The 18,866-nt window shown below is 49.5% G+C and overlaps 1 protein-coding gene across 4 annotated transcripts in view; it reads left to right on the top strand.

Moving 5' to 3' along the window:
• Positions 1-18,866, top strand: part of LOC105190612 (synaptogenesis protein syg-2) — a 306,100-nt gene that overhangs the window by 209,650 nt on the left and 77,584 nt on the right. For all 4 annotated transcript variants that reach the window (XM_025298587.1, XM_025298586.1, XM_011153434.3 and 1 more), the window contains one exon: positions 7,041-7,170. In XM_025298587.1, coding sequence (XP_025154372.1) covers positions 7,041-7,170 — 130 coding nt within the window. The remainder of the gene's footprint in view (positions 1-7,040; positions 7,171-18,866) is intronic.

Below are 18,866 nucleotides of genomic sequence, written 5' to 3'. Positions count from 1 at the left end.
GGCCGACCGCGCACCGCCACATTACAGACTGTCGTTCGGCCCGCAAAAAGCCCCACGTGTCCCTCCAGGGAGGAGTATAAGAACGACAACGAGGGACACGAGGCCGTAGAGGCTACCGGGCCACACGGCACGAATGAAAAAAACTTCCCAATGGAATCGTGGAATTATGGTTATGGTGATATTGGCGAGAGTTTCGGGGGAAATCGTGGCACCGTCTTGCGGGCAGCCGTTGCCACAGCTGCGAAAACCCTAAAACTCGACGATATTGCGCGCTCCGACCGGCATATATCTCCTCCCTCCGCCCTCCGCGCCCACGCCCTTGTATACGCGTGCGCTACTTATACGCACACGCATACGTGCGCGCATATGTGAGAGAGAGCGCGAGGGGGTCCATCGATGTTTCAGATTTTATTATCGGGACGTTTTGACCGGAGCGATCCGTGTCGAGCGCTCCAAGTCCAATCGAGAAAGGAACCGATTCTCCGCGCCCTCCCGCCCCTCGCGCGTCGACGCAACGCAGACAGCGACGAGACGGGGCACGCCCGACACTGGCCGAGGGTATGTAATCGCGGCGATTAATTTTGCTCGGACAAATGCTATCGTCGTTTCGTGGGCGACGACTACAGCGACGACGACGGCGGCGGTGATGAAGAAAAAGAAGAGAAAGGAAGAAGCCGGGAAGGGAGGCCGTTAGAGACGCGAGATTGGCGAAAGCGGCTTCTCGCCTGGACACGTCCACGTGTCTCGGATTATTAAAGAACCCGGAGCGGAGTCTTGCCGCATTTATTGCCGCTAATCTCCTCGTCGTTCGTCTCTCCCGCTCCCTCCGTCGCGCGGCAATCTTCACCTGTCGCTGATCTTACCGCAGAGAATCACCGGAGTAAATTGATTTCTGCTGGCCGACGGTGGTGGCCAAAGCGCAGAGAAACGATAGCTGCCAGCTAACCGCGGGTTTCCGTGAACAGCCGTAGGGTGCGGATAGCCAGCCGGCGAGAGCGCGTTGCTGGCCACTACAGGGAGGCGTAAGGGTGGCCGGGCGGGGTTAAGCAAAGTTATACGGCTTCTCGACACTGTCTGACCCGCGGATTATCGGCTTAGCTGGATATCCGTTTAGGTTATTTCCGCACGTGGAAAGGGCTTGACCAGACGAGGGTAGCCGTAACACTGATTTCCGTCCTCCCCCCCCCTCCCTTCCCCCTTCTATATATGTGTATACAGATGTACAGATGTATATATGTATATATATATATATATATGTATATACCATGTGCCTCCGTCTCTTTCTGTTTCTCTTTCTGTTTCTGTCCCTTCGGCGGTCGTTCTTGCATTCTCGTATTCCTTATCGGCAAGAGGACCGTTTGCCCGCGTATCCTGTTAGATCCGGTGCCACGAGCTAGAGTCGCGAAATTCACCATCGCGCCAACAGCCGGCGATGAGGTTTAACGTCTCGCGAGACGATGTTGAAAATTGCGAAGGGGAGAAAATCGATCGGAAATGGGAAAAGGGTTCTTCCTCTCTCTCCTCTCTCTCTCTCTCTCTCTCTCTCTCTCTCTCTCTCTCTCTCTCTCTCTCTCTCTCTCTCTCTCTCTCTCTCTCTCTCTCTCTCTCTCTCTCTTTCTCTCTCTCTCTCTCTCTCTCTCTCCGCTCTCTATCTGTAGTTTGCACATCCGTGCGCCGTTTCCTCCTGCCTGACGATTATCTCGAGTCGCGAATGAGAGAGAGACTCTCTCTCTCTCTCTCTCTCTCTCTCTCTCTTCCTGTTGTCGCTCGTTAACTCTCTCATACAATGCCCTCAATTTGTGCTGTTAACGCGTAAGTGCCGTGTAAATTTAGTCCCTCCTCGTGTGAGTTAGCGCTCCAAAGATGCTACAGTGCCATACACCAGCCTGTATATATACCTGTATACGTTCTTGGCAAGGAAGAGGATACGATTCGGCGGAGATTTATGCACGGTCGAGCGGTTTCGCGCGCGCGCGCGCGTCCAAGCGAAGCCACCGTCGATCGTGGTCGCGACATCTCGATCTCGCCTGCCGGTCCCGGCTCTGGATTTTCGCTGACAGCCTCTCCTTGTTACCGAGAAAGAGAGAGAGAGAGAGAGAGAGAGAGAGAGAGAGGGGGGGAAGAGGAAGGGAGGCGCTCCTTTCCGCGGAGCATACGAAACTTGTGTAAACCCGTGAGGCGCCGGCCAGGTATATGGAAACCGCCGGCGTCGATTCAGCAGCGTTTTATAAAGAGTGGCTTTTCCGCTGCGTCGACGATATCACTTTTCTCTCCTGGCGAGGCACGTTGCACGGTAAATATCCGTGCTAGCGAGGCACAGCCGACCGCATCGTGCGCGCGCGAGAAAGGATCGTCATCATCGCAACGATAACGCGTCAAAGTATTTCTAATTAGCGACCTGTCGCACGATACACCTAATATTGCGCGAAAACGCCTTTCTCACGCAGGTTGCGTAATACGTGAAATATCGTTCTCTATATCACATTCGCTGAATTAAATTCTCAAAGGTGCGCTTTGTGCTTTGAATTTTACATTTTCAACGGTACATTCGTGGCGCGTGTCTGAAATGTAGCGAGCATTTCGCGGAGAACTTTTCTATTCGTTCTTTTCTATTCTTTTATTTGCGCTCTTGTTGTACAGACCGAATGGCCAAACATGTTTTCGCTCGGCTCGCATTAGACGAAGAGGCTCGACTTTCGAAGATTAATCATCGAGGGGGATTGCGATTTTCCAAATTCTCGCGCGAGCTACGCGCGCGCGTTACCGCTCTCGCTTGCGCGCGCGCGCGCGCGCGCGCTCGCTGTATTAAATTTCCGAAATTGGATCCCCGGAGGGATGAAAAAGGAAGAGAGGCTATCTCTCGCGCGAGGCGGGTGGTATCACGTACGCAGTGTTATTCTTTCCCACGGAGGCGGAAATTCACTCCGACGTGCCCGCTACTACGTATACATGTAATACAAAAATTCTGTTTTTCATCGGGGTAAAAAGGCCCCGCGCGGCTGTTCCGGGCATCGATTTGCGGCCGCGTGAAGCGAGATGTTTTCGATTGCGCGCCGATAAAACGGCCGGCAAATGATTACACGAGAGCCAGTTCGATGCGAAATAAAATATTCGCTTTCCCACCGTTCCCACGTATAGCGGAGGGAATCTTTACGAGAGAACGGACGGCGAAGAGTACGTAACAACCGTGATATTTTCATCACGATAACGGCGCAACGCTCTCACAAAGTAATAGTCCGACCACCACCGCTGCACCACCACGACAACAACGACATTCTCGCGCGCGTGACGGTGGAAAAAATCCTCAATGAAACGTGACACGCACGGAGGATTCCCAGTTCGCGTCCATCGACGGAAAGGATTGCTGCACCGGCTCTCGTTGTGTTCACGCGTTTTCCTCTTCCTGTTTCCTCTCACTCTACTTCTCCCCCTTCCCCCTCTTCTCTCTCTCTCTCTCTCTCTCTCTCTCTCTCTTTTTGACTCGCTGTCCCCTTTTTCCAAAGGAACGTCACACAGGGGCTCTCTTTTTTTTCAAAAACGCTTTTCAACGCGATTCCGCGACTGTCGTGCCATTAGACCGCATGCGTCCTCGTTGACGCGACCGGCGAAGACGGGAAGATCACGCGAAGCCGCGGGAACAAGGCTGCGCTCACGCCGCTCCGATACGGCAGCAGCGATCCGCTCCTGTTGTCACCCTTCAGGACTCATAATGCACCGCGAGCAGCCCAGGGGAAATTTAGCGAACGCCATGAAAAGCGTTATTTTATACGCTTATACCGGCGTACACGCGAGACTACATCCCTACGTAGGTAGCGTAACGTAACGTACCGTACCGTACTGTACCGTACGGCGCCGCACGATACAGTACAGTAGCGCGGCAGGTAGATAGCCGCCACGTATAACGGTGGTTAAGATAAAAGCATCCGTGTTGCTGCCGAAGAGCGAGAGGAGAAAATGCAAGAGAAGGAGGAGGAGGCAAAGGGGGATAACGGCGTTAATGTTAACTCTATGAGGCACGGGCGCGAGAAAAATGGAGAAGCTCGCGGTAAAGATCGCGAGACGGCGAGACGGATCCCGTATCCAGTGTTAAATGTATAATGCGTGGGAAAAAAAAGCGCGCACCTTGCGAGTGCAGAGAGAGAGGGAGAGAAAGAGAGAGTGCCACTTCGGTCGTCTGCAAATTTAATTAGCGTCTCTACCCGGATGCATTGACCTCGACGCAACGGGATTACCCTCGTCTAATCATCCTCAGAGAGAGATAGAGAGAGAGAGAGAGAGAGAGAGAGAGAAAGGGAGAAAGGGAGTGAGAGAGACAAGAGAGAATAGGTTTGTCGCTGTACAGCGCGGATATTAGCGATGTTCGTCGCCAACCCCGCGAGAGATCAGTCAACAGATCGTAATTCCGATTCGAATAATTTAATCGGCCAGGTCGACGCTTCCTACATCGATCGCGCGAATTCAGCGCTGAAATGTGGAGGATTCGTGTGGAAGTGTCGTTGGCGAAAACGTCGAGAAAGGAAGACATTCAAACGAGTGAAACCGCTTCTCCATTTGTTCCTTCGCGTAAACTCATCCGACCGTACGCGCGACTGAAGCGACAGAAGCCAGGACGCTAAATTAGGGACTGCATAATATATTCTGCCGCGGCAGTGACGGCGGCACAGAGTGAAAATTCTGCTTAAAAATTCAAAACTTGGAACGAGAGACCTAATATGCGCCCGCCGTGTGAACTATCGCTCATAAGGCCGAGAATGTAAGGAAGAGAAATGGCTCTTGCGACAGAGACTTGGAAATTGGACGAGGCGCGGAGATAAAGGTTTCGCCAAGTTTGATAATGGAATACCCGCGACACTCTTGCCACCGCCACGCATCCACGTGAGAGCACCCTACTTTAGGAGGTGCAAGTAAAAAAACAGCGACGGCGGCGGCTGCGCCACCTTCCTTCAAGTTGTTCAAGTGACCCTTAAAAATCACGGAGAAACGGACAGAAAGCTGTGAGGCAATGATGATACCTTCCCGCACGATCGTCGAGCAGCGCGATAATGGAGCAACACGAAGTGAAGTTGCGGGCAATCGGAGTCGCCAGCGCGCACACGTGCGCGCGTTCCGTGCCGCAAAACGCTCCCGATTAAAACGTATCATTATTAAAATTCCCCCCGCAAAGTTTGCGAAACTACCCTCGACAAACATTCTCTCGCTCCCGGCGGACATTCGCGGCGAGACCGGACCCGGCGGTCTGTTTTACAAAATCGATAGCTCCCACGCGAGCAATCGAGGAAAAACGAAAAGCGAGAGAGTAAGTGAGAAAGTGGGGGGGAGAGAAGGAATAAGAGAGAGAGAGAGAGAGAGAGGAAGAGGAAGACGGGAAAAAAAGGAGGATGAATTAGTAATAGCCGATCGAATCCGTCGCTGCTTTCATTCGACCCCATTTTGTACCGACGCCTTTTGTCTCGTGCCGAAGTTCGAAGTAAGTTTGATCGGTCGCAGCTGAGCGAGCGCGCGTCAGGCTCGTCTGACACTCCGGACGAGCTGAGGAGGAAGGAAAAATTTGGAAAAATTCCGCGTGGAGGAGCGAGCGAACGGTGTCGCGCTGTGCGCTTCCTCTACGGGCTCGACAGACTGGAAGGAAATCCCCCTATTCACGACGCTCAGTTTTAATACGGTCGGACTGCTGGCCGGCCAACCGGCCGGCCGGTATATACATCCGTTTCCGCTTTCCGGCGCGCCGCGTTGTGTCCGTTCGCCATCCCGTTCGCTTTCGCCTCTTTCCCTCTCCCTCCTCCCTCTCACACTCTTTTTCTACCCATCTCACGCGAGCGCTGCCTCTCCTCCGCAAATATTTCTCGCCGATCCTTCAATACCCGGCGACGGACGACGGACGGACGGACGGACGGACGGACGGACTGGCGATGTCGGGGGCAGGAGGGGGGAAGGAGTGAGCGTCCGCTGGAAACGCCGCTTTCTGGAGCGCGAAATTGTGACGCGACTCCTCGTTCCGCGCGCTCCGACGTCTTCGTCCAGCAGCGTTTTTCCTACCTTCCTCCCCCTCTCTCTCTTTCTCTCTCTCTCTCTCTCTTTTTCTCTCTCACTCTTCTCATTTCACCTCGAAAATATCCAATCGTTCGCATCTCCGAACGAAGAACGAAACGTTGACCAAGCCGAGAGCCCAACCCGCGCGTCGCGAACGGTATGGATATTGGAATGTTATTGCCCAGTGTTGACGGGACGCGTCGCCCATCGACGCGATATTTCGGCAAAAGCGCAACCGACCGACATGTTGTTTGTCCTCCTTTTGTTTCCGCTCAAAGCGACAGCGGACGCGTCGGCTCCGCGGCCCGGTGACGATCGTGAACGAAAATTAATTAGAATTCCAACGCGATAGAAATGATCGCCTTACGCCCACGGGGGGAGGAGATTTTCGTGGTCGATGGTCTTCTTTTTGCACGGCATGTCGGCGTAATATAGGAGGAGAAGCGCGTTTCGAAAAATGATTGAAGTTGAGGGCAGATGCAGGTGTATAACGCTGTACGTGCGCGCATGGTAATACGCGAGCGTGTTTTTCGCTAAAGGAAACGACAGTCCCCCCCTCTCTCTCTCTCTCTCCCTCTCTTTGTGAAACACAATCATTTTCGCGTCGCTCAACGCGTCAGTCAACCCCGTTATTTGTAAGTAAAACGGATTTCCCTACGTTGGGAATAACTGCTCGCAGTTACTGGTAACGCGATAACATATAAGGACGCTGATATCTTATTAAACGCGAGACTCATCGCATATTGCGATAAAACTTTTCGATCAACCTTGGATCTTCGACTCGACGATTAAGAGTCAATTTTTTTCTCCCGTCTATGTGCGCAAATCAGCATAAGTCAGAAAACGCGAAACAGATTCTCTCTTGTCATGACACTGGCAATTTCGAAAGACTTATCGTTCGATTTTTCAAGTTTTCACTATTTTTAGTTGTTAAATTACCGAGAAAACTCTTCCGTCCGTATGACGGAAGTTGCAGGTGGCGAGTATTCGATCAGTATTTCATGTTGCAGGACCGCCGTTGCCCACGAGAGCGGTCCTCGATGGGACGGCCGAGTTGCCGTGCGATATTCGTCCACCGCGACATAACGATTCTGCTATCTTGGTCGTTTGGTACAAGAGTGACATCACGCCAATCTACAGGTAAGCCGTTGACTCTTGCTTTTTATGGTGATCGGACGTAGCCCGGAGAAATTAACGTTGCATGCAGGAGATCTTGTTAAATGAGTGCTACGATACGAGGTTGCAGCTCATTGTGTATCTAATGTCTTTTACTAATGTATTTTATTTCTCGACGCAAGATCGCTCAAAATTGAAAATATCTCTAACGTTAACAATATTTCAGCTGAAAGATATTCGAATAAAATCTGATTTAAAATGTACAGCCTGTAGATTTTACCCGCTTTGATCGCGATTAATTCGTCGAAGAAGATGAATATTTATTTCTCGACATTCGCAACGAGAAATTGTAAGATCGCAAAATTTATCATTCAAACTGTTCTCGACTGAATTATCAAACCACACTATATTAAATTAATACGTATGAAAATTTTGTTTCGTTGAAAATTCAAGGAAAGCATCTACAAATTATGTAGAAATTTTTGCGCGGAATTTTGTAAATAAATAAAATCGCGCGAAACTTTTTACCGTTCTCAATGACAACATATTCGATATTAACTATTGCGCTATTTTGTCATCTTCTGTAACAACATATTGTGTATATATCACATGTAGTGATTGTACATGTGAATGTGTACTGTAACAAATACACCCGCGACAAATGCGAACGCGTGATGCGTGAGCCGCAGAAAAGAACGACTTTTGTTTCACGTTCGTACGTCGATTTTTTGGCAAGATATTGGCGCGTGAAATTTTCAAAGGATGCGCGGCAGCGCTTTATCGGCCAGAGCGAATGGCGGGCCTCAGTCCGCCATTCTTTGAAATTCACCGCTCGTCGATATCTCGGCGCGAAAAAGTCATAACGATGTGAAACAAATTTTATTCGAAAACGAAAGTTATACCGGTTCCGATGCGAGAGCGCAGTTGCTCTCTTCTTGAACCAAAGATAAACGGTTTACGATTAAAAACACGATTCTGATTTCCCGATTCCTAAAGAAATGCACACGGATCGTACCATAGAGGATGCAAGTTCCCTCCGCTTGATGCAGCATTAGAGCGAATTATAATCAAACTGGTTGATACAAATTATTACAAAGTCGTTGCGAAGTTGTCGCGAGTCGTCAAATAAATACGTCCAAGGCAGAAGAGTGCGAGAGAGAGAGAGAGAGAGAGAGAGAGAGAGAACAAGAGTGAAAGAGAGAGAGTCACTGCTGGTTTACACTGCGTAGTATAATGGGGATAATTATTTCTTCCCGCCGACTCGTTCGCTCACCTTTATCACTTATCTCTCGGTCCCGCATCGGGGTTAAGTTACCACTGCGGCACGGCCGTATAAAAAAGCATACACCTTGGATATACAACGTGACCCGCGCTCGTTAAACGTCACGATAAGGACGACGATAGGAAGAAGTCCCGCACTCGTTCGCTCGCTCGCTCGGTCCACGTAAGCGATATTCACGCGTGCGACTTACGCTCGCGTGTAGCCGGCCGAAGCGCGGCTGTGCTTTCGTGTGCGCGGACCACGTCGATTTTTAGATGGCATCGCCTGATATACCAACATCGCCACCACCGAGCCGGCCGGCCAACCCCACGGTTGCTCTCCGCTCTTTACTTCGGTCCGCCTGTGCGAAAATGCGAACTCGCCTGAGAGCACGAATCCGGTCCAATAAAAAATATAAAAACTAAGAAGGATTTCGGGGTAATTTTCATATTTACGAGCGCGCTCCGCCAACATTCCGTCGGCCGAATAATCGTCCTGAACGTCTTTAACTGCGTGTGCCGTCGATGTTACGGCAGAGCCGACGAGAGCGAGTACGTGCGTGCGTGCGTGCGTGCGTGCGTGCGTGCGTGCGTGCGTAAAAAACTACCGAGGAACATTCGATTCGGAATACGACATTTTTCCTCCTATTATCAAATTTATTCGCGGCGCGATAACGACCGAACTCAGGCCTCCGTGAGGAATGATTAAATTCATTACTGCGGCCCGGAACACGACGCGAGTATCGGAGTAAATTCACCTCGATCGCATGGAAATGCAGCTAAACGCGACTCCCGTGAAATATAATCAAGCACTTCAAACACCAACTTCGGCAGTAATGTGTAATTAACACCGCGTCAGCGCAGAACAAATAGCAACTGCGAGTCACCGGCCGTTTATATACCCCGGCTATTTCCTGAACTTTCCCGCGGATCGATTCTACCGTCTCGGAAGTCTAAATATCCTGCTCGTTTTCATAAAATTCACAAACTTCCGCGGATATTAATCAATAACAAGCAACGAAAATAAATATAGAATTTCAAACGCAACGAGAATTCGTCCTCCTCCGTCGCCCGTGAGACTCGCCCGAGTATTAAGAAGGAAAAAAAACGTCGCAAATAATATTATTCTTTGATTGCTTGCTTTGTGGCTTGCGGAGAAGCAGACGCAGGTCGACAGGGAAGCCAGCTGCTGAAAGATGGCTCGTTGGCGCACCGGCGAGCCAGATAAAATCGTCGGATCACCGGCCACAATTCACAACGTCGAATTGAAAGTCCGCATGAAAAAGCGACGGGCCGTTTGTTACGTCTCCTCGATACGCCGACCGCAATCAAATCGGCAGGCGTAGTCGCTCGTCAGATAAATTTCTCTATTCCGTCGCCCATGCGATTCACCCTCGCCGCGCCGCGCAGGCAACGCCGGCGAATGTCGAACGTATATGCACACCCTTTCAGTCGCGCTTTCTTACACCGAGAGACGCGCTGGAAGAAAACATCGAAAGAGAAAAAAAGTGCAAGGCAAACGGGCTTTGGCTCGCCAGGCAGCTTTGTCGCCGAGAGGAGGATGAGCTGCGGAAAATCGAATTAGCCGTCGCGGGTCTGTTGTTCCAACCGGCTGCGAGAATTCGGCATACATAATCCTTGTTTGCGCGGCGGGAGTGTGCACACCGCGGGAGTAAGGAGCCCCAATAGTGGAGTTTACCACGGCTTGAAACAATCGTCACGAGGAGAAACCGCGAGAGTGGCGCGCTGTAAATATTAGATGGATTCGCGTACACACATCCGCGGATTAGTCGGTGGCGCGTGCAACGCCGCCCCTCCACCGTCACGCTGCAGATTAGATCTCCTTGGTTCTAACGTTACATCGTTCTCGTCTCTTCGAGAGCCGAGAAGTCAAGAGGCCGGCAAATCGCCTGTCTCGACGCGACGCGACGCGACGCGTCGAGCGCGAGGCGCTCCGCAATTTTCGCGCTTTATCGAGCCCGACGGCGAATTACGAATGCGTCGTTGCTCGTCGCGAGCTCCTCCACACCTCTCTCGATCAGCTCTGCACGGCTACTTATTAATTCACGGGGGTCATCGGGAGACGGCGCGTCCTTAATCAAATTAATCGCGTTTCGACGTAGCAGCTCGCGACGTACTCATCGCTCTTTTCATTACGGTAATGCTGCCGGGGGCGTCGCATCAACTAATGGATATACGAAAGAGAGGACAGACGAACGAGCGAACGAATAAGTGAAGGAGGGACAAAGGGAAAGACAGAGAGAGAGAGAGAGAGAGAGGGAGAGAGAGAGAGAGAGAGAGAGAGAGAGAGAGAGAACTGTGGGAATTACAATGCGCATAAAGCGTAAGTAAACATCGATGTACTTCCGTCGTTAACTCGCAGGCGACAATCGTAAACCGTTCGTATCAGCTTACTACGTACCTACCTAGACTATGAGGCGCGTGAGCGCGCACGTTATGCTCATGTGCTTGATGAATTTCGTCGCGTGAGCCACTTGCCTACTCGGCTACGTCGTCCCTTCCGGCATTGCTCCTACTAAAGCGCAGCCGTGAGATAATGGAGTCACACGCCACGGAAGCCGCCGAAAGACCAGGGCGACGAAGGGGGTGTAAAAAGGGGGGAGTTTTGCGCGAGGGCAAGCCTGCCCGGGAGTGGAGGAGAAGATGGGCAGACGTGTGTGCGTGCGCGCGTGACGTTCCGCAAGATAATGGTGTATCGCCGGCGGCGCGATTTAAGGGAAGCTGCTTTGTCAAACGCCGGTCATTTTTCACGGCCACGGTGTGTACGTAACCCGTCACGTAACCGATTTTCTCCCTAACGGCCCTTTCTACGGCATTGAAAATGTCGCGCCGCGCCGCGCGATTCGCTCTCGTAAATCACGTTAGATTGTAAAATTGACGCGGACCCGATAAATATATATCCGGCCGCCGTCGCCACCGCCATCGCGCGTGCAGCACGTTGTGACATTGTACGTCTTCGTATCGTCGGTATCGATTCGCGATAAGACGTCGCTCGTGGTGAAGTCGCTTATCGCGCGTCTCGCAGAGAACGTCGCGAATTGCGCTCCTCCTCTCTCGATGCGCTTAAAAATATCCCGTAAATTTTTTATTCCTATCGCGCGCCGCCGCGCCATCGCGTCGCATCGCCGCGCGACTTCTGCCGCATATGCCGGGAAGATGAGGCTCACAACGAGATCGAATGGTGTGTTCTGGAAGAGCGAAGAATCGGCGAAGAGGAGCATCGCGAGAGGGCTCCCGCGGATTTCTTTCTTACGATCGATGAGTCGAGGAATCGAGGGAGACGCAAAAAGAAACGAAGTCGACGTAACCCGGAATAACGGGAGCGTGTCGGCGGGCAATATCTTCCAATCGCGGACGCAGTGGACGTATTTCAATCTTCAAAAATCGCCCCGTATTAGCTATCATCGTAGCTTTATTCATAGACACGTAATTTGCCAGTGACTTTCCTTCGGAGACGTAGCCCCGGCGGAGAGAGATCGATACTCCAATAAGGACCGCCAGATAAGTTTAATTAAAATGATGCGAACGGAAAGCCAATATAGCGTCCAGTCATTGATCGCCTTAGCGATACACAGGGTGGCACGTAATTGAATATCTTGCCATTGAAATTTTCTTCGGTGCAATAAGGACCGAGAAAAAATTTAAGACGGTCGCTTTTGTACCATGTAATTTCCATTGGATAAGTTTTTGGCGCAAGTCGATTACGATATCTATCTACGTTATCGACATTGATTAGATGCAATGGCGAGATTGGTGTGATCGGGAAAACGTTGTATAAAAATGAGAGTCTGTGTTCGCTTCGATAGATTCGAAAGAAAGGAAACTCTGCGATTTCAGTCTTCTATACCAATATTGATATCTAATTTTAGATTGTACTTTGCACTTATATTAGGCTTCTCAGCTGAACTCTGAGGCTTGTGTAGTCCTTTACAGCACGTTTCGTGCAACCGGCAATACTTTTCTTGAACATATAAACTGCAATTCTGAGTGTGTATTGATGCAAGACTGAATGGAGAGAAATGTAATTTTTTAACTTTCTTTTGTTCTCGGTACAAAGTTCCATGTGTCATATTTTAAGGGGATTGAAAGGTCAGATTGACTGAAAAATCGTGCTTATTTTTAATAATGATTTTGTGACGAACTGTGAATAAATGTGCAAGAATGAAAATTTTACATATATTTATATAACAAATGAATAGAAAAATTTTGTTTTTAAACAAATACTCATATAAATATACGTCCACTTAAATTTTAAACGCGTTTTTCTTGAAATTTTATCGTTCAACTTTTTGCAGTGATTTCTCCGAAACTGAGCTTCGTATCGATTTGAAATTTTAGAGCAATAATATTTGTTCATGTGGCTTTCAGGTGAACCTGGACAACTCCCGTCAAAATATTTCATTTCGAGATATTAATTTTTTTATTGTAAAAGAACTGAAAAATTTAAATTTTTTCCTAATAATAGCTGCCATTTTGTTAATTTTGTTCGATTTCTTTTTCTAGTGGTTCACCGGATAATAATAAGCCTCCTCAAGATTTGTAGCTAAAATTCGTTCTGATCGGACCACCGAGAGTCGAGATATTACTGCAAAAACGATAACTTGAAAAAAGAAAAAGGAGAGTATATTTCAGTTATATATATCGTCAGTTCTTCAGTTATATATATTCAGTTATATATATTTATACGAGTATTTGTTAATAAACAAAATTTTTCTACTCTTCATATGTTGTATAACTAAAATTTTCACTCTTGCACATTTATTCAGTTCGTCACAAAATATTATCAAAAACAAGCACGATTTTTCAGCAATCTGACCCTCCAAATCCCCTTAAAATACGTATTTTAATTGCGCAAAAGAATTTTTGATTCCGCTTAAGGCAGAAACATATCAAGCTCAGCGAAAATAACGTCGGGATAAAAATATGCTCGAAAGAGACATCCCCTTAAATATAAATATTTCCGGGCGGTGTTATTTAATAGATATTAAATCGACGTCGGTTAAACGGAGACGTCGCGTAATCGGGTAATGAAATTAGAAACGCGGCGGAACTGCACGACGCACACTGCTGTTACTGCTCGCCATCGCACGCGCGTTTAAATTATATCATTAATTCAGCGGCATTCATCCCCTGCCCGTTGCCGCTCTTCGCCCACCTGGCCTCGCTGTACGCCAGCGACGATATAATGATGACGGAAGGCTCGAAATTCGTCCGTCATAAAGTCGGCTCACTAGCCACCGTTAGTATGTGAACATTGCGCGATTTGCATCGCCCGAGCGCGCGGTTCTGCTCCGCCGGCCGCGAATTTTTATAAGATTTTATTAGAGCACGAGTCACCTCAATCGCGAGCCGATGCACTCGTGGTGTCGATGTTGACATTTTGGGGACAACGTCTGTAAAAAGCCACCGAGGAATTGGGAGGGAGAAAGAGAGAGAGAGAGAGAGAAAGAGAGAGAGAGAGAGAGAGAGAGAGAGAGAGAGAGAGAGAGAGAGAGAGAGAGAGAGAGAGAGAGAACACTACGCTTACTTTGTTCCGTGAGTTTTCACGAATGTCCCTTTAATAATTGTAACAAAACGATATAAACGTATGTATATATGTTGTACTCCAATTTCAGTTATTACAACCTCATTTTACGACGACTATTCTTTCCCGCGACTAGCTAGCACTGGCTAGCTAGCTAGCTGGCTGGCTAGCCTAGCTCTTTGTTATATTTTCGTTGTCGTGTCGTTTCTCTGCGAAGTCACGAGATGTCATAAACGAATTCAATTTGAAGTTGAATTGGCGTATGCGGGCGTTTTCATTAACGTCAAAACCACCCACATGCGCACGCGCTCGCAGCACTCGTGTACACAAGTGGCGATCGTTGCATTTTGCGTTACCGCACCGGTGAGAGAGAGAGAGAGAGAGAGAGAGAGAGGGAGAGAGAGAGAGAGAGAGAAAGAGAGAGAGAGAGAGAGAGAGACGCTTCGTTATGTATCTCGTAATCACAGGTGGGCCATTACAACTCCGCCTGCTTTAGAAGCGTCGCGCGATGACATCCGATGTAACATGAACATTACATTTTCATCATTATAATTATGCTCACGCGCCCGACGGAGCGAGATATGTATATTTTTAACACGGAGATTTCTATTCATGAAGTGGAATCTTTAAATATTTCTCTTTTCCGCTATATGTATATATATATATATATATATATATATATATATTTCTTTCACGATCATGCGGAAATGATTTACAAGAAACTTAGCGCACTCGTCAACAGCAGCACTTTCGGCGTTCGTTTATATTCAACAGTTCATTTGCGAGAAACTCGCGAATAAAAAATTACACTAACCATTTTTAATGGATGAAATCGTCCGCGACGAGACTAATAGAAATAACGACATGACTGAACAAAGGATGAAAATGCACCAGAGGATGTTCCCGTGAAGCTTTAATTTCTTTTTCTTTTTTTCTCACTTTTTCTTTTCTTCGTAAAATTAACACGCGAAACAAAGCACACATCCGCGGTGGGTTAAGAGTAGAAATTTTTAAAGCTATCGCTTCCTAACTGTCACTCTCTCTCTCTCTCTCTCTCTCTCTCTCTCTCTCTCTCTCTCTCTCTCTCTCTCTCTCTCTCTCCTCTGTCTCTCCTCTGTCTCTGTCTTCTCCATTTTCCTATCTCGCACAGGCGTCCGTTATAAATATCGGAAAGCCATTATACACGGTATCGTTTGAACAGGAAAGAAGCGTCAGGAGGCACCGTCCAGCCGCTTGTACGCCGACATGCTAATTTATCGCGCATTTGCATTACTATTTCACCGATAATTATCGACGATCTCGTTCCTTGGCCCGTTGCTCGTGCAATCGCATGCAGTTGAACGCGCTCGAGAATAAAAAAGCACACCCAACACCGTCGCGGATGAAAGAGGGATTGACGTTGCGAACGGAGGTAGCCACGTTGCGGCTTCCCCGCGGTATAAATATTACACAAGAACGCCCACACGTTCGCTCTGCACATCATCTATCCATCTGAGAAACGGCTTGCCGACGTTATTTTGTTAATCCCCGTTGCACCGCGGTGTTCGAAATCCACGCGTCGGCGATTCGCAATCGAACCATTACTCGACTCGAAATCTCTCCTCAAGCGAACACGATAATTAACGGAAGCGTCCCTCCTTCCGAGTCCGTCGCGTGCACTCGCCAAGTAGAAATGCATTATGAAACGCGGCGCTGGAAACCAACGGCGACGTCCTAAATTCGCGTCGCGAATTGCGACAGCTGCTCGAAGATGTTGTGCTCGAGCGAGATGTCGAGGAAGATATCGGTGTTCCCGGTCGCGCCACGATAAGGCGCAATCCCGAATTTATCCGCGGCTAAGGAATTCTTTAAAGAGTCGCTTTAATATCGCGCGCTATTGTTATTCTCTCGCACGAGAGTTCTCTCTGCCTATCTTTGTCCACCGTCATGCCCACGTGGACATATGTGTTTGCATAATACGCGTGTGTGTATGTATTGTATGCTTTAGTAAAAGTTTGAGTTTAATAGCGGCAGCATAGATAGGAGTAGTAGCAGCAGCAGCAGTAGTAGTAGTAGTAGTAGTAGTAGTAGTAGTAGAGCGACTGGTCAGACAGGTTGGGATAGTAGTAATATAAGGCCGAATTTAGCAGCCAGGCAAACACAGGTGGTGCTAGAGGTAGCTCAGTCAGACGCCGACTTTGGGCGAAGTTAAGTCGACCGGTCAATGCAAAACATAAGACTTAAGTCTTTAAGCGCATTGATCGAGCGCACAGTGAGAGAGAGGGAGAGAGAGGGAGAAAGAACGATATTTGCTTCTTCCCGTGATGTAAAAGCAAGGTATAGCCGAGTATAATTGCGGGGAGAGACTTAGGTCGCTGGACTTACGTAATCGCGGTAACGCGAGTTTAAAACTGATTGCGAATAAGTTCGGAACGCGACGGAGAGGAGAATGCTGTTCCTCGAGAAACGGAGATAAGATCCATTTGGGAATGCGCTCCTGATTCGCGGCATACATTTCATTATGAATTGAACGAACTAAAGAAATAACTTGTTCCATCTGCGGAGAGGAAACAAACGAATTCTCCTTCTATAGAACTCCTTATATAGAACGACCCTTAAAATCGTAACATTTAAAACTTAACTTTCAAAGGTCATGCAACATTTTCGTACGTGGCTAAAACTGCTCGAAAGAGAAGTTCAAATAACAAACTGGATCCGTCAAATTCTGATGGTATTTAACCGCGAGTCAAATTTCCATTTGAACGTCGACTTGATTGATCGAGCAGCGGAGGATGAGCTTGGTTTTACGACATTCTGAATGCATTTCGAATTGTCACATGGAATCACTCGCAAAACGGCACGAGACGCGCGACATCACGTCTCTTCCGATCCGTATCTCTTTCCGATTTCACGTGTCTGTCGTAGCATTACTGACAAAATTGTTTAATTAATGCCGCGAAACTCTCTTTCTTCCTCTTCCCTCTCTTTTCCCCTGGGAATCGCACACAGAGGCGTTTGAACGATGAGACGACTGCACTGCCGATATTTCCAAACGTGACTCCGAATTCGACTCCTCCTCTAACGTCGTTTGGTAGTCTCATCACGTTTTTTCAGTTGCATTGCATCCGGGATCTCTCTCTCTCTCCCTCTCTCTCTCTCTCTCTCTCGCTATCTCTCTCTCTCTCTCTCTCTCTATCCCAACAGCTATTAGCTGGCGCTCGTTCGTCTACAGACTGCTAGCCGCCGCCTGTCCGTCTGGCCGTCTATACACACACGAAAGCCGTCACTCCGGCTTGACGGGGATTGAATTCATCATCGGAAGCTTTTGACAAAATGCAACACGCGCAATGGATAAAAAATTCACGTTCAAGAAGACTCCTCGTCGTGAAATACGGTGAATACCACCGGTCGCAGCACGGTAACGGACGTCCTTTTCTCGCGCCTCGCCATCACCGCGATCACACGTTCGAGTACGCGAGAACTTTTGCGAAGTAACGCGTCCTTTCGAACTGCGAAAGAGATGGATTCATGAAACCCAGCGCGCGACCGGTGTCGCGAATCAGTCAGAAGACGCGTAAGGAAAACCATGAAAGAAGGAGACGGCGGCGGGACGCCGTGCGTTCGGGACCTGCATCTTATTTTCGTTCCGAAGAGAGAAGAATATCGGGAGCGCGGTAGTCGCTAGACCGGGAATCGAACCCGTGTCTTTCGCTTGCCGGGCGCGACTGCCCGCTCCAGACCGCTAGAGCACGAAGCACAGGAGGACGGACGTTCGAGAACGACCCCGTAGTGCTCGGCGGTTCGCGTCCCGGATAATCCGTGGCAGTCACTATCGCGCGGCAGGAAGAAGGTCGCAGTCCAACGGCCCCGCGCAATTATCTTCCTCACTGGAGAATCGCCGAGACTCGAACTTAGCCAACGTGTGTACACTGCGGCGAAATATGCGATAGCCGCGAAATGACTCGCGAGATAAAACCCCACGGCAGTCAGCCCGCGGTATCGTGAAGTTACGACGTCGGCTCGGCATAATCGTTACGACCGCGAGCTCATGCCCGCGCACGGAAACGCGGCGTAATCGTCCAGAGGACTCAGTAACGAGCTCGGTGACCGGGGCTGGACGAACTGCGCGAAGCGGGTCGAAGATGCGACGGCAGACGAGGGGGGGGGGGGACGCCTTGTTCGCGGAGAAGCGAACGACGCGCGAAAACCGTCGTGGTGTGGCCACGCTGACAGGCCTTCCGGAATAATCCGCGGGATAAACAATATTAGCAGCGTTCATCGTTTGTCGTCTAGGCCGCGTGCGCGCTTCCGACGAATATATACCGTGGCCGTCGACGGCGAGGACGACGCGGCAAGTTCGCTCGGCCGCGCGTTACGTCGACATGCATATTTATAAAGGCCGCTCTCGCTGCTCTAGCCGGGAAATCGGAGCTCGTCTCTCGTGCGCGCGAGAGGGAGAAAGAGGGAGGTGGCAGAGGGAGACAAAAAGGGGGAAAACAATGAAAATATCGCTCGGACCAGCGCGAACGCGAGCGCGGCGGACCGGCGCTGCCGCCTCGTCACCGACGTCGCGCATTTTCACGCTCGGTTAACGAGCGCGCCGGAACGCCCTGTTGAGGAGAGAGTGTAACGACGCTGTCAACGGGTGCGACGCTAAGCCCGATTCACAGTCGGCCGCTGCAAAAGGTGGCGGCGTAATGTAGGTGCGAAGCGTGAGGCGTCGCGGTTATCTTCGACGCGAATTTTGACCCGCGGATCGCGTACAACGAGGACGCGACACGCGACACGTCTCGCCGGTATTAAAACGCCGCTGCAAAAACGCAACGCGAAAACGCTTCTCTCTATCCTTAAATACGAGAAATTAAGAGAAAGAGAGAGGGAGGGAAAGAGGAAAAAGAGCGCGCGCAGACACTCCGGGAGATTATCGTCCTGGAAT

The sequence above is a fragment of the Harpegnathos saltator genome, unplaced genomic scaffold (assembly GCF_003227715.2).
Source record: "Harpegnathos saltator strain DR-91 unplaced genomic scaffold, Hsal_v8.6 scaffold225, whole genome shotgun sequence".
NCBI classification, from domain to species: domain Eukaryota; kingdom Metazoa; phylum Arthropoda; class Insecta; order Hymenoptera; family Formicidae; genus Harpegnathos; species Harpegnathos saltator.
This window is presented reverse-complemented; position numbering and strand designations above follow the sequence as displayed.